General features: G+C 52.3%; 2 protein-coding genes across 7 annotated transcripts in view; one reads left to right on the top strand and one right to left on the bottom strand.

Annotated features, from left to right (window-relative positions):
• Positions 1-770: 770 nt before the first annotated feature.
• On the top strand, positions 771-27,090 carry SCYL3 (SCY1 like pseudokinase 3). 4 transcript variants are annotated; one of them, XM_033092340.1, is made up of 13 exons: positions 771-929; positions 6,203-6,414; positions 7,151-7,336; positions 9,249-9,362; positions 11,074-11,130; positions 12,011-12,113; positions 13,231-13,342; positions 15,466-15,543; positions 17,437-17,576; positions 18,296-18,480; positions 22,770-22,941; positions 25,294-25,961; positions 26,433-27,090. In XM_033092340.1, the coding sequence occupies exons 2-13, from the start codon at positions 6,250-6,252 to the stop codon at positions 26,490-26,492; spliced, it is 2,040 nt and encodes a 679-aa protein (XP_032948231.1). In that variant the 5' UTR covers positions 771-929; positions 6,203-6,249; the 3' UTR covers positions 26,493-27,090. The 4 variants fall into 4 exon arrangements, with proteins under 4 accessions (XP_032948231.1, XP_032948232.1, XP_032948233.1 ...); XM_033092341.1 differs by having other exon boundaries at positions 777-914; XM_033092342.1 differs by lacking the exon at positions 771-929 and adding an exon at positions 944-1,218 and having other exon boundaries at positions 7,151-7,282.
• The window catches only part of FIRRM (FIGNL1 interacting regulator of recombination and mitosis), a 36,336-nt gene continuing 35,855 nt past the window's right edge, over positions 26,628-27,108 (bottom strand). The window contains exon 25 of one of the 3 annotated variants that reach the window (XM_033092334.1): positions 26,628-26,764. The gene's annotated coding sequence lies outside the window, so the exon portion shown is untranslated. The remainder of the gene's footprint in view (positions 26,765-27,108) is intronic. The other 2 variants (XM_033092336.1, XM_033092335.1) reach the window with 2 other exon arrangements.

Raw genomic sequence — 27,108 nt, 5'->3', positions numbered from 1 at the left:
TTATTATACTGAGTGCATGTTTAAATGACAATCTTCTGGATATACTGGGTTAAAATAGAATATTAAAATTAACTTCATTCTCTTTACTGTTTTTACTATGGCTACGAGAGAAATTTAAATGACACGTGGCTCTAATTCTACTTATATAGAACAATACTGACAGTACAGAGTTCGGCCTTCATCAGGCTTAAAACTATTTGTGCCTGCCTCAAACTAAATATTTATTACATTTCTGAATAAGGGGCAAAATTTGGTCGGCTGGTTGCTTTCATTTAACCTGGTGAACAAATTGTGGGCTCCTTACTCATCTTAAACTTTCACCTACTGCTATTGACGAGAAAGAACCTAAAAGTTTCCGGTGATCAAGTGATTTAGGTCACCTGTCAACTGTGAGGTTGTAGAAGCATTAACCCCTACTACGACCATGCACATGATAACAGGGAAATAACATACATTGTTTACTTTGAATCGTGTAGTTTTAAAACTATTACATATATTTACTTTATTCTCACAACACCCTATTAAGTAGAAACACTAATTATAGGTCCTGTTAATATTAATAGTTCCAACTTGACTCTTCGCTGAATTAAGGGTAACACCAGCCTCAAGGGCTTCAGCTGGAATCACCACGACCTCAAGCCGCTTCAGCATGATTTCGGCCCACGCGGCGCAGCCAATCAGGACTGCGGGATGAGCGACGTCACCCGAAAGTCATCGCCGATTGCCAGACTCCTTTTCTCCGCCCCGCCCCCTTGCTATTTGTTAGAAGCGACTGGGGGCCATTTTAGATTCGGGCGGAACTCAAATGAAAACTGCGCGGTTAACAGCCTCATTAAAATCAAGACAAACTAGCGCGTTGAACTCAACAGCTAAGAAAGGGGACATCTTCACAGCCCAACAGGCGGCTGGCAGCAGTGAGTGAACGCGAGGTGGGCACCGGCGCCCACACTCAAGATGGCCCCGGCCTGAGAGTCACCTGTGCGGCCGCTCTAGCTCGGTTCCGGGTTCGTTCGCCTCAGTGGCGGCGTCGGAGGGCCACAGGCTGGCATTCTGTCCGGTTTCCGGACCCGTCTCTATGGTGGCGGAGGGACCAGACCCCCGAAGATTGTGGGTGTAGTGGCCAGAGCCTCACGGGGGAGGCGAGGGTGGTTGGTGTCAACAAGGGGCGAAGAGGGGGACCGGAACCAAGACCCTCGGCCTCCCCGCCGCTCTCGGCAGGTAACAGGGAGCCCGGAGCTGCAGCCCCGTCCGTGCGGGCCTGGGCCGCGGGGAGGGGGCCGGGAGCGGGCCGGTGGGAGCGCGCCCGGCCCGCGCGGGAGCGAGCTCGGCGCAGCGCCGCCGACGGTGTGGCTCTGCCCTCCGCCTCCGCGCAGCCCCCCCTGCTGACTGCCGGGCGACCCCGGCCCGCGGCGGCGCTGGCAGCCGAACTCGAAGATGGGGAAGGTGAGGGGCAGCGAAGCGGGAGCGCCGGCCGCCGCTCAGCGCCCCCGAGCGGCCGCGGCCGTGGCCGGACCCCGCCGGCCCCCGGCCCTCGCTCCCGGGCAGGGCAGGGCGGGGCGGGGCAGGTGGGCGACGGCGTCGCCCGAGCTCCGCGAGGCCGCCATCGTTCTCGATCCTAGACCAGGGCCAGGCCCCCAGAGGCCCCGCTGGCGCCCGGCTTTGCGTAGTACTTTTTATTTAGAATAAAGGTGAAACATTCCTCGGATGATCATGTTTAGGAAAGCACGTGGACACTCAGGGATTTCGGGATCCCTGTCACCGCCGTTCTCAGGACCCGTGTGCACACCCGCGTAGCATCCCATCTCTTCGCCGAAATGAGGCTTCGTTCTTGGGTCCAAAAAGGCTTCGTTATGCGTTGCCGGTCAGCCGGCAATGCTGGACTGAGTTCAACACGGAATATGTACCTGTTGTATTGTAATCAGCAGATGACAACTAGGAGTCCAGACTGAGTGACCTTAGAACTCACAGTGCAGGCGATTATCTTGAGCGCTTCCAAGCCGAGCGGCCTGGGTCCAAGATCACCGCGGTGAATTGTGAACAGAGCGGAGGGCGAGATCGTTCCCCAGAGGACACGGATTTCTTAGCTGAGTGTCTTGAGTTGCCCAGGGACCTGCCTAGTCGAGGGCTTTCCTGACCCACAGGTGGCCCAGAAACTTGAGGTGCTGCCCGAGAAAGCACAGAAATGCAGGAAGGTAGGCGACCACCTTTTTAAAGACCAGACCCTGCTGGTCTTTACAAGTCAGAAACTGCCTACCAAACGTTTTATTCTAGAGCGTGGAGATGGCAAATCCTGCAAAGTACCCAGGCCAATACCACCGTGTTAGAAGGCCCTTTTGTACCTTCTTGAGACTTTATTTTCAAGTCAAAAGATGTTGTGTTTGCCCCTTCACTTCTCAAAATGAGAAAGAGCATTTTGGAAGTCCAAGTGTTAGTTGGTCTTACATTTCCCTAAGTCCGTTGTGGCTGTTAATCATTTTTGAAATACTCTTTATATCCACAGTTTTTGTGCCTCTTAGGATACAGTTGTGTGAAGTAAAGAATGAAGAATTCCTGCTTTTAAAACGTTCTCGATTTGCAGTCAACAGCACATCGTTTTACTTCCTCCTAATAAAGTGCCCTGGACACAGGATACAACCGACCTGTTCTGGAAGCATTGCGCAGCTGGTGTCCGCACACATCTGTCAACTTTCAATAATACAAGGGCAGCCTTTCCCTTGAGTTTTCTCAAGAAAGGGACCGATCCTTTTTAAATGATATTTCTTAGGGCCTCGGTGTACACCCAAAGTATACACTGCTAAGAAAAATGACCAGTTTTAACCTCTTGCGAAAGCTTTCATGCCCCAAAACTGTTCATTATCTTGTAGTGGAATTCACAATACTAAATCGAAGTTTCTTAAATGTTGTAAGGCCCAGTATTCCCACAAGGAAGCATTTTGCTGTTTAGAAATGACTAAGTAAGTTAGGTGTCCACCGCTGTGCCTCGGCCGCCTGCCATTTATTCAGCCAGAGCACTGCCCCTCAATCCTGGTGACCAACCTGTCTGCTCTGGGGACTAATTAATATTAAAACTAAACAAACAGCGTGATTTTCTGCCAGGAGAATTTTCATTTTCTTGCAGTTCCTTACGTGTTGATTTTTTTGAAAAGGTGTATTTTGTAGGCTAGCTTCAGCTAGACACTTCTCAAAGCACCACTTCTCGAACTCACCCCTCTAGTCTGACTGGTTTATCAGACAGGAGGAGTTAGAAGCAGTTTTCTGCTTATGAAATGGCAGTTGGTTTCAAAGAACGTAGACCCACTCAGGCTGCCTCAGGTGTACCCCAGCGCCCACCCCCCCTTTTGTAAGGGTGTAAGTGAGGCAGGGAGGAAATGGATCTGACGCTGGGCTCCCTGGAGTCGATGGTAGTAATGTGCCCTGTGACTCGCCCAGGGTTTCCTTTCCTTCTGCTGCCAGCTCACTTCCTTTGCTTGCCAAGTGTCTGCCTCCGAAGGCTTTGGGTTGCCATTGCCCTCACTACGTCATGGCACCCTTTTACCTTCAGTGGGGCTGCTGAGGGACAAAAATGTCCCTGTGCATTCAGATTCCTGGGGGAGACAGTGCCCAGGCCGTGGGTCCTAGAGATGGCACCTGACCCCTGGTACCCAAGAAGAGGGGAGCAAGGTCCAAGTACTAACCACACCTCCTCCACTCCGCGGGAGGTGGGGTGTTGTCACAGGCTGGGCAGGTACCACATCTCCAGAATGGGGGAATCAACAGTTGCTTTGCTCTGTCATCCTATGTCGAGAGTAATTTTATTTGTCGTCCCAGTAGAAAGTTGAATGTTGGCATTTTTAATACTATTGTTTTACTTTTCTATCATTCTTAAGAAAGGTACATTGCTAGGTAGGTAGGAACTCGGGACCTGTTAGAAAACAGACTTCTATTTACCCTCAGAATCGTTCTTGGATTTTGAAACACTTCAGTGTTAGCCAGCTTTAGCCCTTGTACATGTCGCGTTCTTTGTACGAGGATGCATGTGGGTCTGCAGGCTTGAGCTTCTGTTTCGTGCACGTGTCTTGAGTAGCATGACATCCCCTGATAGCGCAGTGTTGTGTGGCACTTCACCAAAGTGGAAACACAAGCCCAAGCAGAGGGCCTGTGGATAACGATTATCAGGTTTATATTTATCCAGAAGATGCAGACCGTAACCGGGAATTTTCAAAGGTCTGCGTGGAATGTTTGGCCGTGTGATTTAGAACTAGGCACTTGCCATATAGGCGGACGAAGTTAGTAAGAACTCTTTTGTTTTGTTTTTTAAAGATTTTCTTGGGGAAGGAGAACAGGACTTTATTGGGGAACAGTGTGCACTTCCAGGACTCTTTTTTTTTTTTTCCCAAGTCAAGTTGTTGTCCTTTCAATCTTAGTTCAGCTTCAAGTTGTTGTCCTTTCAGTCTTAGTTGTGGAGGGCGCAGCTCAGCTCCAGGTCCAGTTGCCGTTGTTAGTTGCAGAGGGCGCAGCCCACCATCCCTTGCGGGAGTTGAACCGGCAACCTTGTGGTTGAGAGGATGCGCTCCAACCAACTGAGCCATCCGGGAGCTCAGCGGCAGCTCAGCTCAAGGTGCCGTGTTCAATCTTAGTTGCAGGGGGCGGAGCCCACCATCCCTTGCGGGACTCGAGGAATCGAACTGACAACCTTGTGGTTGAGAGCCCACTGGCCCATGTGGGAATCGAACCGGCAGCCTTCGGAGTTAGGAGCACGGAGCTCCAACTGCCTGAGCCACCGGGCCGGCCCTCTTTTTGTTTTTTAAATTACAGTAAAGCCAGAACGGAAATCCAACTGCCACCCATTTTTCAGACATACGTAGTTTGGCCTAAACAGGTTTTCAAAAATTTGAGTCGATATTGAAAAATAGGGAAATTTCCATGTAAATATTCAGGCTCTTGGCCCCTTCTGCTCAGTGGTGTTGTCGCCGGGCAGCTCTGGGTCGGCCATCCTGGTCCTGGTCGCGCTCGGTGAGGGCTGCTCCCTTCAGAGGACATGCCCCTCCCTGGGGGCCCTGTGCCCACACAGCAGGCCCTCTGCTGCCCTGCCCCTGCTGCTGGCCTGGGGCGACCTTGTCAGCGTGTATCCCAGTTGTAAAGAAAGGTCTGGAATCTGCAGGCACGTGTGTGCACGTCTGTGTGTTACACCACCTGGCAGCCCACAGCAGACCTCCGTCACTGCTTCAGGGCTCTGTGTGTGTGTGTGTGTGTGTGTGTGTGTAGATATTGGCATATAACATAGACTTCTTTTTAAAACAACTTTAAGTATAATTGATATATAGTAAACAACGTATTTAAAGTGATAGTTCTTTAAGTTTAACGCTAGTAATCATTATAGTAACAAGATAATGAACGTGGCCCCCCGTGTCCCCCAGAGCTTCCTTGTGTGCCTTCACAGTCCTTTCCACTCCCCTGGTCCCTCTAACGGGCCCCCACCCCAGGCAACCACTGATCTATTTGCTGTCATTGAGAGTACTTTGGCTTTTCTAGAATCTTGTGCATGTGGGGTTTTTTGTTTTCTTGGTTTTTTTTAGCATTTGAGATGATACTTTTTTGCACTTTCCCCTTATTACACAGAGCATAATTTTGAAGAGCAGTGAGGCTGCACATTTTCTTGTTTGTTGCCTTTTGTATTCAGTGAGTTGTCTGTTTTCTGTCCCATTCCTCTCCTGGGGTTTTAGTGTTTTGCTTGGTTTGTTAACATGCTTTTTTTTTTTTCTAACATGTTTTGTTAACATGTTTTTCATGTTTGTTAGAAATAGTCTCCAGCTTGTATTGTTTTTGTTTATAATTTTAAGCTGTTTTAGACATAGGGAAGTTTTACCACTTTTAAATAATCGAGTCTTGCAACACTTTTCCTTAGTGAGGCAGGTGTGACCAGTCACTTGGGGAGCAGGAGTGACCCTGTCCTGTGTGATCGCCTGTCCACGCGGAACATTCCGGTGTGTGTGCTGGGGCAGGAGGGTGGTAGCTGCATGGCCGGCTGGTTGCGTGCGTCTTCTCTAGGGCGCTGGGTGTTAACTGATCAGCGCTGCGGCTGACTTGCTGAGCGCTTCCCCGTTCGTCGAGCGGCCTCGTCCACGAGGGTGGTAGGAACCGGTGCGTTTGAGTGGCTGTGTCTGATCCTGGCTGGAGTCGCAGATGGAGGCTGGAAGTCTGAGCGCGTTCTCTCTCCTCTCAGGTCTGCGTGGCTTGGGGGTGCTGCAGCACGGCCTCACTGCCTGAGGGATGGGAGCAGAGAACAGCGCTTTGAGGAGCTGTGTGCTGAAGGAACCCCCGTTCACCTTACCCTCTGGGCTGGCCGTGTACCCCGCTGTCCTGCAAGATGGGAAATTGGCTTCGGTTTTCGTGTATAAGAGAGAAAACGAAGACAAGGTCAACAAAGCCGCCAAGGTACGTGGTCGGTGACAACTCAGCGCTTTTACTGTGAAAACTACGAAAATAGTGAAGGTCCAGGGGCAGGTCCCAAGGCATGGTGTTTCTATCCATGTCCTTTACTCCCCTCCCACCCTTCCCGGAGCAGTAGCTCAAACCTCAGTCCTGTCTCCGGACGTCGTCTGTCCTGTGCGTGCTTGGCCAGGGGTCCCCTGAGACCAAGGTGCTGTGCAGACTGCAGTGCGTCTCCTCCAGCTGCCCCTACGGGCTGCCTTGGTTCCTCTCTGTGACTTCTGGCCAGAAAGATGGCAGTTTCGGTCAGGTTTAGACACCTTGGCGACACCCTCTTGCCGCACTGCAAGAAGGGACACTCCGTAGCCAGGAGACTCACCCGTGGGTGTCTCCTCCCAAATCGGGGCTCCCTGCACAGTCTGCTGTGCTTGTGTTTACTCCCCAGCATTCTCAGCAGCTGTGTTGGGCTCCCGGTTTGGGGTGAGGGCAGCAGGCATTGGGAGACGTGGCCCCGCGCGGCACTGGCGTAATGGGAGTGGGTATGTTGGTAACGTCACACCGTCAGAGATTCTCCTTTCTTTGCCTTGTTGGAAATTTAGGGGCAGCTGGGAAGGACCTTGAATGCGATTATACATTTTCTGACATACATGTAACTACAGTTAATTTTCTGACATACATGTAACTACAGCTAATGTGGTTTCGAGTCATTAACCTCCAAGCTTTTCTGTTTGTCTTTTGAAAGCACTTGAAGACACTCCGTCACCCTTGCTTGCTGAGATTTCTATCTTGCACTGTGGAAGCAGATGGCATTCACCTGGTCACCGAGCGAGTGCAGCCTCTGGAAGTGGCCCTGGAAACGCTGTCCTCTGCAGAGGTCTGTGCGGGCGTCTACGACATCCTGCTGGCTCTTATCTTCCTGCATGACAGAGTGAGTGAGCGGTGCAGGCCCCAGGCTGGACGTCTCTGGGGGCTGCATGTGTGGTCGTGCTCGTAAATCCTGGCGCCTGTGGAAGTCCAGTTACCATTCTTTCTAGAAGGTTTTCCAGGGGAAAATGGCACAGAGCTGCTACAGTTCTCCGTCCTGGGCAGTTAGTTACTTTATTTCAGTTACCATTCTCCTCCAGTTTTGGGTAAGTCTTCGCCCCAAAACAGCTACAGCTGGTATTTGTTATTAAGACAGATTCAGGTTTAACATCAGTGCTGCTGCGGACCAAGTTTCCTACCGTGTTTCCCTGAAAATAAGACCTAGCTGGACCATCAGCTGTCATGCGCCTTTTGGAGCAAAAATTAATATAAGACCCGGTGTTATGTTATATTTATATTACCCGGTCTTATTTTACTGTATTTTACTACAAGACCGGGTAATATAATTTTATTATAAGACCAGGTCTTATATTAATTTTTGCTCCAAAAGACGCATTAGAGCTGATTGTCCGGCTAGATCTTATTTTCGGGGAAACACTGTATTTATTTTCAGGAGGTTTTTTCCATTTTGGAGAAAGAAATTATTTCTCAGGAAAACGCAGCGTTTTCCACATTTCTTCCCAGCCGCCAGGTGGTGCCAGTGAGAGGCAGACCTGAGCAGTGAGGCCCCTTGCTATGCAGGAGAGAAAGGGCGCGTTCCTGTGTTACTGCTGGTCTTTTCTTCACAGTGTCATAGAGCTACTGTCACTTAGTGGAACTTACCTTCCGAAGTATTAAGGCCTTTGGCAGGCCCCCAAGATTGAAAAATGCCACTCGCAGGTTAGGCGCACTTGCATTTGACTCACGTATGTTTTTAAAACATTCTGTCAATGGGAGACACCCTCTCCCAATATCGCTCTGGACTTCCCTCCTCTTCTAAGCAATCTGAGGTTCGCCTAGGAGGAATGATTGGTGCTTCCCTGTGCAGGAATATTCTCTCTGTAGGAGAAAGTGCATGCACGTGGTAGAAAGTGGGCCGCACATGCAGGGACAGTCGGCCCTCACCGTCCCGGTGTCAGTGCCCACGTCCCCGGAGGAGAGGTCTCTGCCGACACAGCGATGTGTGTGTGCTTCGTCACCTTCACTTCTTCTCAAATGGAAACATACCGTCCACACTGTTCTAAACCTTCCTTTAAAATACATGCATCTCGGAGTGTTTCATGTAAAATATGTGCATGTTTGTTCTACTGGATAGAATATTTAAAGTATGCTTGTCTACTGGAATGATTTCTGGTTTGGAAAAAACATACTTCAACGCTGTTCTCATTTTCTTCTTTTTTATTTGACTGTACTGTTTTTATAGTTTTCAATTTGGCTCTTCTGTGGTCTGTGGGGTATTTCTGGTGGTCCTTACCATTCCATTTTCCTCTTCTTCGGGCAGAATTTTTTAATACCTACTGACAGGATTTCAAGTGAAGTAGATCTGGAATCATGATAGAAAGTAGGTAGGAAAGAATTTAGAGGAAAAATTTAATACAGTAACTTATGGGAACAAAGATAAACTTGATCTTTAAAGGCACTGGAAGCAAACATGCAGGTTATAAAGATCTGTAAGTTTAGGTTTAAGGACACACGTCTCCTGACTCCCGTGGAAGTGGGGATGTGCCATGTCTGTGCAGTGGCTTTCACGTCATTATTATCCTGTCCCGCCGGGCAGGCGGAGGTAACGGAAGCCTTTCCGGTGCGTATTCCCGTTTCTAACCTCATGATGTTAAGCGGCCCGTTCCGTTTGTCATTCCTTAAAGCCATCCTCCCATTTACTGTGCTACAACTGGGAAGACTCGTCACGTCTTTTTCTTTTTGGTGATTAGTATTTAGTTTTTTAAAACTTGTATTTCAAAGATTGGAGTGACATCTTCTTCCTTTTTTATTCTCAGGGCCACCTGACACACAACAATGTCTGCGTGTCATCTGTGTTTGTGAGTGAAGATGGGCACTGGAAGCTCGGAGGCATGGAGACCGTCTGCAGAGTCCCTGAGGCCACCCCCGAGGTAAGCCCGGCGCAGGCCCGGCTGTTCAGAGTTGGGTAGCGTTTTGGAACATGCTTCTCACCAAAGGACTTTCTTTCAGTGTTAGGGTGACCTTAGGTTTGGAGACTCCACTTTTTGTCAGTGCTCACGTTCATAGAATTGTGGGCTGTGTTTCTTCCGAGAGCACTGGAGGTCACACGTCTCCTCCTCCTCGCTTTGTAGCTGAGGGAGATAAAACGGCATGGTCACGTTTTTAACTCTGCGCCCTGCTCTCTGCTTCGTGGTGTCCTGTACCTGATGATACCACGTAAAGCTGCCATAATGTCCTCACTGGCGTGGCGGCTCACCGGCCGGTGGGCTCATCCTCATCGCCCAGTCTCACGTGTGTGGCCCCACGCGTGGGCCTGGTTGCATGCGCAGCCTCAGGGGCTCGTGCTCAGTGCAGATGCTGCTTCCACACAAGACGGTCCTCTAGTCATCAGCTTCTGCTCAGAATTCACCTCACATCTTATTAGTGTGGCTGTGGAATTCCTTCTGTGGGACACATGCCAAATTCTCTTCGAGGCCCTCGCAGTCTCTTCCCCAGCCGACCTTCAGCTCCACTGGCCGCTCACAGTTCCTGAGGCAACTTTTGCCCGTGTCCTGTTCCACGTGGCTTGGCTGTGGTCTCAGGGCTGCGGTCTCAGGGCCGCAGTCTCAGGGCCGCAGTCTCAGAGGGCCATGGTCTCAGGGCCGCAGTCTCAGGGCCGCGGTCTCAGGGCCGCGGTCTCAGAGGGCCATGGTCTCAGGGCCGCAGTCTCAGGGCCGCAGTCTCAGAGGGCCATGGTCTCAGGGCCGCAGTCTCAGGGCCGCGGTCTCAGGGCCGCAGTCTCAGGGCCGCAGTCTCAGAGGGCCATGGTCTCAGGGCCGCAGTCTCAGGGCCGCGGTCTCAGAACGCAGTGCCCCTTCACCCTCTTCCTGTGTGCGGTTCTCTTGCTGGTTGCCTTCCTTCCTGTGGGCCCTTTGGGACATGTGAGGTGGAGCTGAAGTCTGAGCCGAGCCCCATCTCCGCTTTGCGCAGCCCTCTGCAGGCATCCCCCACCCAGCACAGCCAGGCCCTCCCGTGCGTCCATGGCTTTTGGCATCTGCCATTGGATGTCGTCGTTGACGCTGTAGGTTGTGAGCGCCTGCAGGGGCAGGGGCTCAACTGTGGTCATTTTGTGTTCCTAGCGCCCTGACCAGCTCTTGAAAAACAATCTTGGAATCATGAAAGAATGTACTCGTTCTGTGGACATTGGTTTTGTCTCGGTAGCTTATATGGTCCTCAACTTCTGTCTCATGTGGCAGCAAGTCTTGAGATTGACTTGTCCAGTGAGAAGCCCAGTGCTAGATTCGTTCTGTGGTGGGACGGCCGTTTACTTGTTACTAGTGACGTGTGTGCAGGATGAGCAAGTCCCTAAGTTCCTCATCAGGGAGTCACGCAGATGCGCCTCTGAGCGGCAGAGGGCGCCTGTTACACCCGTGATGGGTGAGCAAAGGAATGACATTTATTTCCTGCTAAGCCTTGGGCTAGGCCAGGTAGTGCATTTACATGTTTAATTAGGAAGATTTTACGTTTGTATGTTGAATGCGTCTCATCATTGGAGGGTTTCCTGGCTGCTGTTTCTGAACGTCGCTCGTTGCTTTGGTAACTGGGTGTGAGATTGTTCTCCAAACATACATACGAATTCTGTTCCTTAATTTCTCTGTCTAGTTTCTGAGGAGTATCCAGTCAGTCAGAGACCCGGCCGGCATCCCTCCTGAAGAGAAGGTAAGGTGACGCGTCCCACGTAATGGAGGCGTCTTTGTGTGACTGAGTATGAGACTGAAGAAACCTTTCCTCTGCCCACACTTCTTCACTGCATTATAGAGCCTCGTAATTCCTCTGGCCTTGAAGGTTCTGAGGACACCCTGTCACCACAGCAGGCCCTCTGTGACACTCAGCTGACATTTTGGTGCCTGGACACCTGTGCTGTCTGGAGGGACCGCGGTGTGAGCAGGTGCTTCCTGCCCGGGCCGTGGTCTTTGTAGGTCGCCGGAAGCCTCACGCCCGTCGCGGCTGTGTGGCCCTTAGAGTCCCAGATGCGGGGAGGGTGCTTCTTCAGATGGGTGCTGGTCAAGAAAGGCTGTGTTACCAGTAAAATAGAAAGTGAGTCCTTGTAACCACTGTGAACAGTCAGTGAGCCATCTGGGGCTTTCCAGGAACTGCAAACCCAACTAGAAAAATAAACTGAACTGTGGCCTGAGCTTTGAAATCAGTCAGGTTTATCCAAGTCCGTACCGAGTGTATGTACTAGTGGTTTTGGAACTGATGATATGTGGGGTTTAGATCAACTTAGGGCTTCTGACTAGAGACAAAAAGGAATAGAAGATACCGCTGGGCGTTTAGGTGGGACGGCTAAGTACTGCTGTGTGAAACCTCTGTTTCCATTGTGCGTATCCTGAGCACCATGAATACTAATGGCAGTACGACCTTTTTACTCTGGGTTGCTGTCAAACACAGTTTTGAAAGCTGCAGGTGTCAGGAGCCTATAAATCAGAGTTAGCTTTGAGTATAATAAATGCAAAAACGGGAGCGTGCTTCAGGGAACATCAGAAAGGGTTTCTGAGACAGCTCCTTCCTCTAGTTTAACGGCCTTTCCTGCTTCTAGTCTCCAGAATTCACAACTCTGCCGGAGCCACATGGACACGCGCGAGACGCCTATGCTTTCGGGACGCTGGTGGAAAGCGTGCTCACCGTCCTAAGTGCACAGGGTGAGTTGGCACCACGCCACTGCGTCCAACAGTACGTGGGTCCCACGGCCTCCTCTCGGATCAGAGTGAGGGGTCTGCTGCTCCCCGGGGAGCCTGTGTGCGGGGTCTTAGCAGCTGTGGGCTCTCTAGTTTGCATCGGTAAAGCACTTGGAACTCTGGCCGTCAGTACCGTGTGTTACTGTCTTATGAATTGGTATTGGTGTGTGTTGGTATTTATGGTCTGAAGGCGCAGTTTACACCAGCCAGTAAGTAAGTGAAGGCTGTGATTTGTGTACGTCTAATCAGAATAGAGGAAGATTCAAAATTTGTTATTAATTTCTAAATCAAGCTTAACATTTCTTTATCTTTTTCCTTTGAAAGTCCTTTTGAATTTTTTTTCTGTGATGTAACTTTCTCATTACCTTTTCTTTTTGTTGCCTCTTGAAACCCAGTCAACTGAACAAGCGTTTCCTTCTCTGAGTTGTCTAGGGGCTCGCTGGGCAGCCGATTCACGCCCCCACCCCCCACAGCAGGCCTTCAGTTGTCCCCCATAGGTGTCCTGGGGTTCAGGCCCGTCAGGCCCCTCACTGGCCTGTCACTCCCCAAGCTTCCCGCGGTCCTAAGGCCGTTTCTTCTCCAGGCTTCTGCCGGGGTCTGGAGTTACAAGCACCGTCAGCTGTCAGCTCTGAACTGTCCCAACCTCAGTACTTGACAATCACACCCTGAGGCCCTAAGGCGTCCTTGGGGGTGATGGACTCCCTACCCTCCAGTTGTCTCGAATGGTGGCCGTTCTGTGCTGCTCCTGGGAGAACTGCAAATGCTGTCATTCAAAGAACTTTCTGTGCTCTGTGGCTGAGAGCCTTGGGTGACATGGCCCTCTCACCAGCCCCGTGTTAAACCTCCTCCAGGCCTGAGCTGCAGAGGGTCCGGAGGAGGCACGTGGGGGTGGGGTTCTTGTGTGGGGGCTGGCAGGACAGTTTTGACACCAGCGGGAGAGTGTGGCTTAAGTAAGCTGGAAGCTGTTTCGCTTTGTTTGTTTGGGCTTTTACAGGTTGGTTTTGCTTTCGTCAGTCTCCAGCTGTAGAGTCCCTGAGATGAGGGCGAAGGCCTGGGAACTAACTGTCGCTCTGGATTTCAGTTTCAGCGGACGTTCTCTCCAGCTTCCAGCAGACCTTGCACTCAACTTTGCTGAATCCCATTCCAAAGTGCCGGCCGGCGCTCAGCACCTTGCTGTCCCACGACTTCTTCAGGTGAGGCATCCGGGGAGACCCACTGGTGCTGCCCACTGCCACCGCCTGCCCCCCAGCCCCCACACTCTGGCACCCCGCCCTCTGGCTTCCCGTGCTCCGGCACCCCACGCTCCAGCACCCCATGCTCTGGCATCCTTCCCTCTGGCACCCCATGCTCCAGCATCCCGCCCTCTGGCACCCCACATTCTGGTCCCCCATGCTCTGGTATCCTGTGGTCCTGTCTCACGTGCTCTGGCACCCCGCACTCCGGTATCCTGCTCTCCAGCACCCTACTCTCTGGTACCCTGTGCTTCAGTACCCCCATACCCCCACGCACCCCGCCCCCCAGTACCCTGCTCTCCAGCCGTGGGTCCTGGACCGAATGCCGCCATCTCTGTCGTTCATGATGAGGAGAGGTTGGGTCGTGTCCACGTGGGGAACGGGGAGAAGTGGGGTTGTCTCACAGGTTCCTGTCACAGATAGAAGTTTCAGAAACATTTAATTTCCCTGACGCTGGCTCCAGAAGTTACAGCCTGATTCTTAGGGCTTCTGATGGTGACGGAGCTGCTGCCTGCGGCTCAGTTCTGAGCTCACTGAGGTAGTCCGTAAACGTGGCCTCTCCTTCCTGCTGCCACCGCACTGTTGGCAGGAGTTGTCACTGCTGAAATTGTCTCTTGTTGGGTTTCAGAAGTGAGCTTATTTTTCTTCAGGCAGAAGATTTTCTTTGTTTAGTGACGGAAGAACAAAAGTCCATTTAATGAGAGTACAAGGGACTGTTCGTACTGTGGCTGGATTCAGAGGTGGTTTTGAACCACTCTGCAAGGTCAGTTGTAATCGTGTCCTTCATTTTATTCCCGTGACTGCAGCACTTCTGCACAGGGTAATGCCACACTCATGACTTATTAGCAAAAGCAGTCCCCTGTCAGCTTGGAAATGAAAACTCCTGTGTTTGCAGTCAGAGAGCCTGAGAAAAACCGGAGCAAAGGGAACGTTAACGTGATCCCGTTCGGGGCACAGTTCCCTCCTGGCCAGGGCTGGGGGTGTCACCAGACAGGAGAGGGGATGCTTTCGTTGTCGTTATAAGGATTTATTGTTCAGTTATGTTTCAGAGAAACTATTCAAAACCTTTCCCTCACAGGAATCTTAACCAGGGCACTGCCATGTGCTATTGGCTAATTCACAGTGATGTTTTATTTTCCTTGACGAAGTCTCTAGAAAGAATAATCCTTTACAGTAAATAGATTCTCTCAGGACTGTGTGCTAAGAGTTCTTCAGTAAGACTTGTATTTTAACGGGAGAGGGAAGTCAGACATACCCGCTCCCCTTCCCACAGTGTGAGATACGTGGGAGGAGAAAACCCAGCGGATGGCAGGTTAGGCTTCAGTTAGAGTGTTTGTGCCTTTTCTCTGCTGCTCAGCCAGCGGGAGCGGGGGGTGCGGGGGCGGGCAGCCATGCTTCCGGGGCCCCGTGTCAGGTGGTGCCGGCTGCAGGTGAAGCTTCGACGCCGGGCAGCAGCGTTCCCAGAGGGTACGGCAGGAGGGTGTTAGCTGAGCAGTCCCTGGCCTCCGGGACCCTCAGCGGCCCCACAGGACGCTGACCTCTCCTCACTCTCTTCCCTGCCTGGCTGGAAAAGGACCACACAACTCACAACAGGAGAAATGAGAAGATTCCTGTGGCATGTCCGAGAAACCCCTCTTGCCCCAACCCTCTGTAATGGATTCTGCGTCACCAGAGGAGACTTGAGAATCAACAACTATTTGTAATGGAAACCATTTCTCCGCAACATGTCATTTAACCGTATCCCGTTACAACAAAAATTTGGATGACGATGATGAGAATTATTAATGCCACACAGTGTTAGCATTTGTGTTCCCGTGTGTGTGTGCACGTGAGTGTGTGTGTATGTGTGGTTAAGCCTGTATCTTCTTCACAGATCTCTGATATTCTTAAAATATCAGGCCCCTGTGGGATTGTTCCAAATATTTGTTTCAGAAGCTACTTAGTTATAATAGAACCTTCTGGATAGCACAGAGGAGTTTCTTGTTGCATATTATCACAGTGTAGTCTGTGGTTATGGCCTTCAGTATGTAACGTGCCTCCTCTAATCTGTTGTCCTGCGTGTTTTTTTTCTTTTTGGCATTTAGGAATGATTTCCTAGAAGTTGTGAATTTCTTGAAAAGTTTAACATTGAAGAGTGAAGAGGAAAAGACTGAGTTCTTTAAGTAAGTTCAGAAAGTGAACACCTGAAATTCAGCAGTTTGGGTTAAGTCCATGCAGTGGTCAGGTGGTCGGGAGAGGGCGTGTCAGACACGGGTTTCCTAGCAGAGTGTGTGGAACATGCTTCCGTTCCAGGCTTTCAGCCCGGCCTCGGGGCTGGGCAGGTCTGATGAGGGAAACAGATGCAGAGCTCGCGGGGGTGGGGGGCGTCCTGCAGACACAGGAGGGAAGGGGGCACCCAGGCGGGATGAATGCAGAACGGCAGTGTCTTGTGTCTGGAGCAGTCTCAGTTGGTCCTGCTGGAGGGCAAATTTCGAGAGCAGACGGTGCATGGTGGGCACCTTTGTGTGTGGCAGCGAGTGGTGCTGACACTGGCAGATGGATCTCAGGCATTGTCCCCGTCCAGGGGTGACAGCAAGCCGCGAAAGGGCCCCATGTCCCCAGAGGTGGGCCACTCGTGTGTGTGGGGCCACAGGCTTAGCTCCTGTCAGACTTGGGTTGCACAGTAAACTGATGCAAGGTAGTCACGGCAGGAAAGGTGAGGTCACGTGCAGGGTCATTGATGGTACAAAGAGGGCCCGGGACGAGAAACCTGCAAGCCTTTGGGACCCTGGAGGGCAGGGCCTGATGAGTGGGGGCAAGCATGGCGTGGAGCTCAGGGACCGTTTCGTGTCTGTGGGACTTTACGTAGAGACGTGCTGGGCATTGGGCCAGGTGGCCTGGAGCTCGGGAGAAGTCGGAAGCTGAGGAGCCAATGGCGAGTATTAATTAGGGCTCATGAGCCTGTAGTGGGCGACATTCTCCCAGAGAAAGCGGGTAGCGTGAAAAGGACAGTGGGCCCAAAGTCTACCCTGGGGCCCCCAGCCTTGTAAGGGGCTGGTGGGGCAGGAGTGGCTGAGGAACGTGACAGCAGCAGTGGTTCTAGAAGAATCAGAGAGCCAGGACGGCCAGTGTCCCCAGAGGACCGGAGAATTGCAGGAAGCGGGGACTCGATCAGCAAAGCAGCAGTGACCTTGTCGTAGGAAGAGCTGCTTCACTCAGCAGAGTGAGTCCGACGCAGCGAACTCAGAAGTGAGTGGGGGCGAGAAAGGGGGCACCGGGTACAACGTCCTGAAAGTTCAGAGCAGACAGAACATGGAATTGCTGGCGGAGGAAATGGAGTCGGGGCCGGACGTTCTGAAGGCGGGCGGCGGTGTGAGCGTGTTTGTGGGCTGAGGGGACTGAGGGGACAGGGAGTGGGCGGAGCAGCTGAAGCCGCTGGGGGGCGGTGGGCGGTCCTGGAAGGGAGGGCGCGTGGGGGGCCGTGGCTGGGGGGGGTGGCGCCTTCGTCAGAGGAGGCGCTCGCATCCCTGGTACCTGGGTGGGAGGTAGGGACGAGGGGGCGGGGCCTGTGTGTCTAGTGGCCCAGGGCCTTGCGGGGATGATGGCTGATGTGCGCGTTTCCTAACAGGGCGGCAGCCAGACTGCCGTCTGCGGCTGAGACAGGGAGCCCTGTGCCCATCAGTCCTCACGTCTGTCCTGGGCTGAGTGCTCTCACATCTGTTTGATGCGTTTAGTCGCAAGGCCTGTATTTTGTTTACTAGGAGACTTGGGGCTGTGACGTGCCTGTGGTTGACTAGTAAGCCTCTGCTGTGGGGGAAAGCACACGTGTGCTCTTACTAAGGGGCGCTTTGTTGAGAACATGTCCTCGTGGGATTGGAGGTTGTACGGGTGCTGACGAGCTGGTCTCACGCCCGCCTTTTCTTCCCTCCTGGGTCCGACCTGGTCACCTTCCCTGGCTTCATTGCAGAGCGCGTCCCACAGGGGGAAGTGGGAGACAGGCCGTGTGTGGGCCTGCAGTGTGCAAGCGAGTCGCCAGTGTCCCGACCCGTTTCCCAGGCTTTCCTCCTTGCCCTCAGGTTTCTGCTGGACAGAGTCAGCTGCCTGTCGGAGGAATTAATAGCTTCACGGTTGGTGCCTCTTCTGCTGAATCAGTTGGTGTTTGCAGAGCCAGTGGCTGTTAAGAGTTTTCTTCCTCATCTGCTTGGCCCCAAAACAGGTGAGTTTCTTTTTCAAAGTAGTTTGGTTATGAAGGAGTTTGCGGCGGTTAAGTCCTTATTTGAGCAGTGAGGTTGGTGCGTGGTGTACTTACGTGGGTTCTAATAGTGGACAAGCCCTGATGTAACTGTCACTCAGACCTGCGTCCCGGGACCCCCAGGCTAAACATGGGGCATCTTCCTGGAGTCAGATGCACTGTGGTCACTCCCTTCGGCCCTGAACTTTTCGTTAGAACGCCCATCCTGTTACTCTGGAGCTTAGATGGGTGGACTTCTGAGTCACCTGGGAGTTTTCACACCCTGCGATGCCTCGTGCCCTGCTCCGGGGCGGCGAGCGGCCCTAACTCTGGGGAAAGACACTGGGGCGTCACACGCCTCCTGCTTACAGCTAAAATGCAACAGTGTCTACCTCGTTAGTACAGAAAATCCCTCACTGATCAAACATAATTGTTAAAAAGTTGTTGAGTCAGGATTCTGTTAAAATAGAAGCCTTCGTTGTAGTACCGTAAGTGGGATGGGCGTTTCAGAGACGCTTCCTAAGGTCAGTGGGCTAAGCACTCAGCCTCGGGGCATTCTGGGTCACCAGAGCGCTTCCCGTGGTTTGGCGCAGGAGAAGGTGGGAGCGCACTGCGAACGCTCTGGGCTGAGGCACCCGTTATGCTCGGTGCTCCTTCCACTAAGCGGCACTTCGTGTCTCCACCTGCACCCCTGCCCCCGGCAGATGGCTCGCGGGGAGCCAGCCCCTGCCTGCTGTCCCCAGGCCTGTTCCAGTCGCGGGTGATCCCCGTGCTGCTCCAGCTGTTCCAGGTCCACGAGGAGCACGTGCGGATGGTGCTGCTGTCCCACCTGGAGGCCTACGTGGGGCACTTCACGCAGGAGCAGCTGAGGACGGTCATCTTGCCACAGGTGAGCCGTGGGGGCGGCAGGTGGGGGCTGGCATCAGCCGGCTGCAAAGCGGGGGTGCTGAGCTTCGAAGGCCCCGCGGCGGCCGTTAGGTGTGAAGGCCTACGGAACACAGAGGCCTGGATTCACACTCCATCCAGTCAGTCACAGGCGTGCGGTCTCTGAGCAAAGCGGCCAGGTTGCTAATTCTCTGGGGAGAGAAACAAGCATCCTTGGGGAATGCTGTGCACACAGAGGAAGTGTCCAAGATTGTCATAAAATAATGGGACCATAACCGCGAGGGCCGTGACATTGCTGGCAGCGGGTTCAGCCTCCAGCGCCCGGGGGCCCTGGAGGAGTGGCTCCCAGGGGCTCTAGGCTCGTGTGGTTTCCTGTGACTGACGTAACCAGTGACCGCAAGCTGTGTGGCTGACACCAGTAGGAATCGGTTCCCTCGAGGTTCTGGAGGGGCTCTGGGTCCAGGACCCTGAAATCAAGGTGTCGGCTGGACCAGGCTCCATCGGGCTCCCTTCCTGGCCTCTGCCTGTTGTCGCCAGTCAGTGGGTGTAGGGCCTCCTCTAACCCAGTGTGACCTCATTTTAAGGTCACATGAATTTGGACATGAATTTTTGGGGGACACTAATCAACTCAGTGTGAGGTTTTAAAAGATTTTGTGTCACGTGATACCTTGCAAATAATTTGTTTTCCTGAGATTAATTTAAAAGTTGTAAGGCCTGGTTTTGTGCTGAGAGGCTGGGGCTCCCTGCTTTCAGGGAGCTAATGGATGGTGTTGGGGTGCAGGAGAGGACCCCCCATTCTACCCTCTAATTTTTCTGGCTGGACTAGTTATACAGTAATAAAATGGACACAAGACTGGATTCACAGGAGGACAAAGAACAGTTTAGTAGGTGCACTCAGGACAGTCACAACAGGAGGCTCGATCGTCACGTGAGGCTCAGGAAGTGACAGCACGAGGCACCTTTTTGTAGTTTCTACACAGACAACCGTGGACAAGTGACAGGACGAGAAGCTCGTGCTCAGTAGAAGGCGTCTGAGCAGGCCGGGCGCTCACTCGCTCGTCGGGGAATCAGCACTGGGCGTGGGCAGTGAGGGCGCCAGTCACGAGGTTTGCACGCGCCCTTCGCGGAGTCCTGCCTCTGTGCTGAGCGGCCAGTCCTTCAGGAGTGGAGCACCTGTCACGGGGACTCAGCTCCGCCCGCTCTCACTGCTTCTCTGGCGCTTTGGTTCAGACACTCAGCATGGTGGCATCGTGGGGTGTCGGGGGCAGCCTGCCCTGCGCTCAGTACTGGCAAAGAGGTGCTTGTTGTCTGTGGTGTAACAACCCCCAGAACTTAGGGCCCTAAAACAACAATCATTATTGATTCTCGTGATTGTTTGGATCGACTGGACCCAGGCTGGGGGAGCTGTCGCTCCACGATGGCCGCTGAGGCAGCCGTCATGTGGGCCGCTCCCCCACCATCGGGCTGACACCTGCCAAAGCTCCTTGGCACCTCGGCGGGCAGGGCGGAAAGGCTGGGCTTCGCCGGGACGCTGGGACAGCCAGGCCTCTTTCCCCGTGACGTCCCAGGGCCTGCACACCGCCCCCCGCGGGACACTTCCCCGTGACTTATGTAGCAGGATAAGCGGAGGACTTACAGCACAGCCTTAAGGCAGAGGCTGGGAACCGACACGCGCACTTGTCACCAAGTCACAGGCGTCAGCCCAGGTTCCGGGCGGATGGCGTGTGGTCCCTGGGCTGGCTTAGCGCCTCGGTGCCACATGGCGCTTTGTGTTCACAGCAGTTGTCGCCTGTATATGCTTGTTTGTGCCTGGAAGCTTAGAAGACGAATGAAGCAGCCTAACTCTGAAATGGAGGTGTCGCCATAGCTCTCAGAATTGACGCTGAGGTCACAGAATGACGAGGCAATCAGCGCTGCGCCCGGAGCTGCACCCGGGAGAGTCACTTGACCAACGTCTTTGTTTTTTCTTGGCTGTTATGGACTTTGTGTTTCTTGGGCAGAGGCTACACTGGGGCGTAGTGGACCCATATGGGGTAGCTGGCTGGCTGACGACACAGCTGTTAGCCCAGCGGTGGCATAATCATACGTCACGGACTGTCTTTTCATGCATGTGTCTGTCAGTAGCGCCCTTGGTTGTTCTCTCATACCTTCCATCCATCCTGTCCTTAACGTCCCTCACGGTCACAGGCTTACGTTGATGTTCAGCACACCATGTGAATTCCGCCTTCGATCTGCAAACTGCTTCCTTACTTCAAGTCTGTCTGTACTCACCACTTTTTTTTGCCAAAGATTTTCTTCTCAGTTATGGCTGACGTACAATATTATATTACTTCCAGGTGGACAACATAGTGATTAGACGTTCATGTGCCTTACAAAGTGGTCACCCTGTAAAGTCTAGTGCCCATCTCAGACCAGTACGTAGTACTTACAGTATTATTGACTGTGTTCCTGATGCTCTGCTTACCTCCCTGTGACTATTTTTATAACTGCCCGTTTGTACTCCTGAATCCCTTCGTCTTCTCACCCAGCCCCACAACCCACCACAAGGGTTCCCTTTAGTGACGGTAGCCAGTGAGACAGGAGTGAGGTGGTATCTCACTGTGGTTTCAGTTTGCATTTCTCATGATTAGTGACATTGAGCCTCTTTTCATATGTCTGTTGGCCGTCTGTATGTCCTCTTTGGAGAAATGACTATTCTGGTCCTCTGCCCATTTTCTAAGTGGATTGTTTGGGGGGTTTTTTGGTGTTGTGTGAGTTACGTATACATTTTGGATGTTAACCACTTACAAGCTGTATCATTGATATATACCTTCTCCCATTCAGTGGGGTGTCTTTTCCTTTTGTTGATGGTTCCCTTCTCTGTGTAAAAACTTTCTAGTTTGATGTAGCCCCATTTGTTTTTTCTTTGGTTTCCCTTGCTCAGGTGTGTTCGTTCTTGAGCCTCTTGGGTGCAGGAAGGTCAAGGTCAGCTGCTGTGTGTCTGGCCCAGGGCCACCTGCTAGGAGCTACAAAGTCATCTGCAGTTGGTTGCCGCTTGTGCTGGGCTTGGAGGTGCTGCGTGGGAGGCTATGCTGCAAACTGAGGCCAGCTGCCGCTGGTACTGATCTTGGTGGCACCAGGATTTGAGCTGAGGCCAGCTTGAGCCCAGCCACCACTTGTTTTGGGTTCATGGCCACTTAATTGAAAGTATGTTCCAAGCCAGCTCTGGCTGCAGCTTATGCCAGGCTTAGGGAGTTACGATGCAAACTGAGATTGGTCGCTGCTTGTGCCAGGCTTGGAGCTGCCTAGCAAGAGGTATAGGGCACGCCAAGACCAGCTGCTGCTTGTTGGGGGTTGTGGACCTTTGCGAAATTTGGGGAAAGTCCACAGTGAGAGAGCTAAGGCCGGCCACTTGTGTGGAGAAGTTGGGTGGGACACGGTCTCGGGGAATCACCACAGCAGATGATTGGTGTTAGCCAGGTAATGGAGAGCTCAGGTTTGGCACCTGCCCGTGGCTGCCATCTGGGTTGGGGGAGGGCTCAACAGAGGAGGAATGGCACCTGTCAGCACCTCCCCCCCCAGAGAGCAGCCCTGGCCCCGACCCCGTCACCCCTCACCCTGAAGCTAAGTCAGTTCAGCTCCTCCCTGCATGTCCCTGGCACTTTGCAAGCTGCTGCCTCAGTGCTGGAGCTGAGTGAGCGACAAGTGAATCTGTACGCGGGCCCTAAGAGGAGGTCTGGACTCCAGCATCCGTCCATCTCACTGGGACAGAATCCCCTCTGCTTTTAACAGCCACATGTTGAGGACTCCTTTTCCTGGCCCTGGAGCCCTGGGCTGGGGAGGCTGGTGTGGGGCAGGGACCCCTCACTCCTCAGGGGGACCCTCTGCAGCTGAGATGTCCCTTCCGATTGTTAACTGCCCCACCGTGGGTGTGGGACGTGGGTGTGCACCTCCGCCCGTCCCAGTGCCCAGGCGGCTGCTCTGTGTCTTTAGTTACAGGACTTGGGTTTAGCTCGCCTTCAGAGGGTTCTGTAATTTAGTTGTAATTAATGTGGTCATGGGAGGAGGCGAGCAGTGTTTGCTTCCTCCTCCTACCTGACCGGGAGTCACGTTACGGTATTTTTTAAAAAGCATTAGTCTGGGATGGGTGGGGAGGGGGAATACTGGTCCTGGACCAGAGTTTGAGAGCTACTGCCCTGGAGCCCGTGTCTAAGAAACAGCGTTCGTCTGAGGGAGCAGTCTGATCACAGCCCTCCTGTTCACGGGGGAGACAGGCAGTCGGGCCGTCCCCACTGACCCCCTGTCCGCTCCTAGGTGTTACTGGGCCTGCGTGACACCAGCAACTCCATCGTGGCAATCACTCTTCACAGCTTGGCCGTACTGGTGTCTCTACTTGGCCCAGAGGTGGTTGTGGGAGGACAAAGAACCAAGATCTTCAAACGCACTGCCCCCAGTTTTGCTAAAACTAGTGACCTTTCCCCAGAAGGTAAGGACGATTGAAAGGGTCTGACTCTTGACTGTAAGTGCTGTTGCTGCTTTAATTTATTAGCTTTTTAACATTATTCAGGGAGTGCGGGGGGGTTGTATTCAGTCAAATGACACAACTATGTGTCCACGGGAAACCTGGGTCACTCCCCGCCCCCAGCTCCTGGCGGCAGGGAGCCGGTGGTAACAGATTGGCGGGAATCACTTCCTTTAAGCCCAGAGAGAGATGTATGTTGACACACGGGGTTAAAAAGTTACGAGAAAGAGGCTCTGCACAATTGGGCAGCTTTTCCCCCCACGCAGCAGCTTCTTAGGGACCAGTCTCCACGTTACACGGAAATCTCACCCGTTGGACACAGCCTCGGGTTTCACTGACTGTAGTCCATTCAGCCATTTTCCTGTGGGTGGATATTCCACCCATTTCTGGGTTTTTAACCAGTACAAACACTACTAGATAGATAACCTTGCACACACATCCTTATGTATTTCGGGTTTTATTGCTGTACGATACATTCACACACGTAGACTCACTGGGTCCAAGAATGTATTCTAAATTGTAATAGACGTCGTCAGTTTTCAAAAAGGCTGTATGTCGCAGGATTTCCACTGGCCATTTAAGTTCTTTTGATTCTGTTGGCCTATTAGGTGAAAAGCTGTTGAGTTTTAGGGGCTTCCTATTGCAGTACACTGCCATCAGATGGTACCTGGGAGATAGCAAGGATTACTGGTCTTTACAGGCTGTAAAAGGATAAGAGTTTTGTATCCAGTGTCCTTGCTTGTTTGCTCTTTGTATAACCCTGAATAGGACAGGACGTTCTTACGAAGCTCTGCATCTCTAATTAGTTCTGACAGTGGGTAGAGAGCGTGGAAACAGTAGGAAAAGAACTGTCAGATAGACTTCTCTAATTTTGATGCCAAAAGAATTTAAAGCAACACTGGCTTCCGGAAGTTCTGAAGAGAGTTCCTCTTCGCTGGGGCTGGTGAGACCAGCGTCACGCGGCTCCAAGGAGCGTGACGAGGGGGTGTAGGAAGCTGGTTCCTCCTTTCAGCCATGAAACGTGCCTCCCAAGTGGGTGAGGTCTGTGCCCCCGTAGTTGATTAGCAAACAGCAAATAAGAACTTTGTGTGTTGTCATCCCAGAGCAAGTTGGGGGGAGGAAGGTATGAAGTTGAAGCCCTGAGAGCTGGGGAACAGAGTTTAGAGAAGGGGCCTCCTCAGGGGAAGAGAAGTTAGCAGGATTTGAGCAGGGAGGACAATGGCACAATTAAGAGGATGGAGGGTTAGATGTGGCCCGATTGTGACGACTCACCCCAGAGCCTTCCCCTCCCTGTTTTAAGGCAGAGGAAGTATTCCGCCAGAATTCTGCTGGAATTCTTGGGAGCGCTGCCCGTTCATCTGAGCGTTGTGGTTTGCAGTCGCCACCGCAATGTTTGTGCGGGCAGTAACTTCCCCTAGCTCGGTATCCTAAGGTTAATCCGAACGGTTCTGTCTGTCCAGCCCGGCTCCTCACCTGCTGCTGGGTTCCTTCCCCATCAGCCCCGTGTGGACACAGCCTGTCCTGAGATGCGAGGACGGGGAGTCCAGTCCATCGTTAGGTGTAAGAACTAGACCACCTCCCACCCAACGTGCGGGACCAAGAGCAGCTTGCTCTCCTCGTCACTGGGGGGTGTTTTCTTTCTCGCAGAGCCCCCCACACGTCGTCTGCAGCCAACACAGGCAGAGCTCGCCCGTCGGGCAGAGCCCTGGCTCTAGCAAGGCCCCTAAACGCTGCTTGTCTGGCCCCGTGCCCACCACCAGCAAGAACACACAGTGAGATTGCCACCCCTCTTCCCAGACAGGTGGAACTATGTATGTAACCTTTCCGTTGCTTAGGTGAATGTTGTCCTGATGCTAGGTTTAGATTCTAAAACATCAGGGCACTTTGGGAACATTGAGAGTTATCATTTATGACATAGCATGTTTTCTTCCTAACTGGGGAGAGAGCAGGTTGACATTACTTGACTTCTTTTTTGCCGCAGATAATTTACTTGGGGACTTTAGATGCCTTAGGGCAGCATTTTCCAAAGTATATCAATCAAAGAATAATAGTTCTGGAAGACGTGTTGAGTTAGGACAACTTATTTGAGCACATGACACTCGGGCGCACGTAATTACTATCAGAGGGTCACACTGTCTGGCATTGTTAATAGACGTTTGTATTTTGAATATGCAGTAAAGGATGCTGGAATTGTTGCTTTTGTAGTTTGGTGTGCAAGGCTTCTTCCGATATTTAGATCTATGCATTTGTTTCCTTAAATATATTCTTGCTTTTAACCCACGTTTAGGAAAGTAATTCTTGTACATGTCCCCACAGGTGATCAGTTTTCTCAGCTTGTGAGGTTTCCCATGAATGGAATTTCAGACGTGAGCAGTACCTCAGGACACCGGGAAAACGTGCCGTCAAGCTCTAAAACGTCTGAGGAGTGGCCTGACTGGAGCGAGACTGAGGAGCCTGAAAACAGAACTGTCCCCACGCAGGGCTGGCCTCCAAAACCCCACGAAGCTGCCGGGTCCCCACTCACTGATTTGAGTGTGGGGGATGTTTGGGGTGACTCTGAAACACACCCAGGAGCTGGGATCGCTGCCTCAACACCTGTCACCTCAGGGGAGGAGAAGGCCACCCCCACTTCACATCTGCTCACAGAGACGCCCAGGCCTCTGGCATCAAGCCAACCCCAGACCAGTCCTGCACCAAGTGTGGGTGCCCCAGACCAAACCCACACACCAAAAGTGTCACAAGAAAGGCGCCTTAAGATTCCAACAGAACTTGGTTTGGGAGAGGAGTTCACCATTCAGGTAAAAAGGAAGCCGGTACCGGACCCTGAGTTGGACTGGTTTGCTGATATGGTCCCCGAAATTAAGCCTTCAGCTGCTGTTCTGGTTTTACCTGAACTGAGGACAGACACGCTGGTCCCCAGCAAGGATGGTGTCTCACCAGCGATGCTGTTTTCCTCAAAATTTGCTGCAGCAGAAATCACTGAGGTAAGAACCCCTAGATTGTGCGACCGGCTTACGGCGTTCCCTCGAGGGCACCAGTTGCACTGTCCCCTTTCTAACAAACACTGCGCTTTGTCCCACCGTGGGGAAAGACTAACGTACACAGTTGGTTAAAACAAGACCTACATAAAGCGAGTAAAATCCGTTCCTATTATTACCCGTCCTGCCCCAGAAAAGGCAGCAGGATTTGGGCTAAGGGTCCAGTGGGCCACTTGTCACAGGAATCCCCCTTTTACTTGGAAAAGGGGTTAAACCAGGAGAGAGATGTCGTCAGATTGCTGTTATCGGACGGCGTGGTCCCTGGAAAGTTCCTTCCCGCTGCTATGGTTTTGTAACACGGGAACCAAAGGAGCCTTTCCTGCTCGGCTTCCCGGCCTAGTGGTTGCCTCACTTAGCGCCAGGAGATGGATGCTGTCCCCAGACAGTGTGGCCCTTGTTCACTTTCTCTCGTTGCAGGCAGAGTCTGAAGGCTGGGGAGACGAAGGGGAGCTGGACTGGCAAGAGAACAGCTGGTGACAGCGGCTGCGACTTACACGTCAGGAAAGTCTAATACCTCAAAGGCAGGCTCTGCGGACGAGAAGACCCACAGCACCCGGTTTTCTCGCACCAGGAGCTCGTTCCCAGTCAGCCAACGAAGCGTGCGCCTGGGGCGGGCTCAGCCCAGGCGCCCAGGATGCTCGCGGTGGGGCTGTCGGGGGAAGCGCCCGCGTGCCTTTGACCAGGGCCAGCCTCTGGCAGGAACAAGTGGCTGTGGAAAGCCTGAGTTTACTGCTTTTTCCAGGACAATTCTGGAAGTAAAATAAATACAAAAAAATTCAAGCTGATTAGCTTAATTTTGTGCCATTTCTTTAACAGTGAGAAGAGTAACCTCTGTTATGAAATAAATACAACTTACTGAAAACATTTTAGCTACAAAGTACATAAGTGATTTTAAACACTAAGGTTTCCTTAGGCAGCTTATTTATTTGTTTACAGTTGTACTGAGTGAATGGCCCTGGAGGACCTGGGCACTTACTGACTGTTCCCCATGTATGACGTTGTACCAAAGTTCTTAATGAGAAATATCCCCGTGATCCTGTCCTCTAAACCCCCAATAAAGACTATTTTCACTAGATTCAACTTTACAGTAAAG

This window comes from Rhinolophus ferrumequinum, chromosome 22 (genome assembly GCF_004115265.2).
Source record: "Rhinolophus ferrumequinum isolate MPI-CBG mRhiFer1 chromosome 22, mRhiFer1_v1.p, whole genome shotgun sequence".
NCBI classification, from domain to species: Eukaryota; Metazoa; Chordata; class Mammalia; order Chiroptera; family Rhinolophidae; genus Rhinolophus; species Rhinolophus ferrumequinum.
Note: the sequence above shows the minus strand (reverse complement) of the source record. Positions and strands in the feature narration are given on the sequence as shown.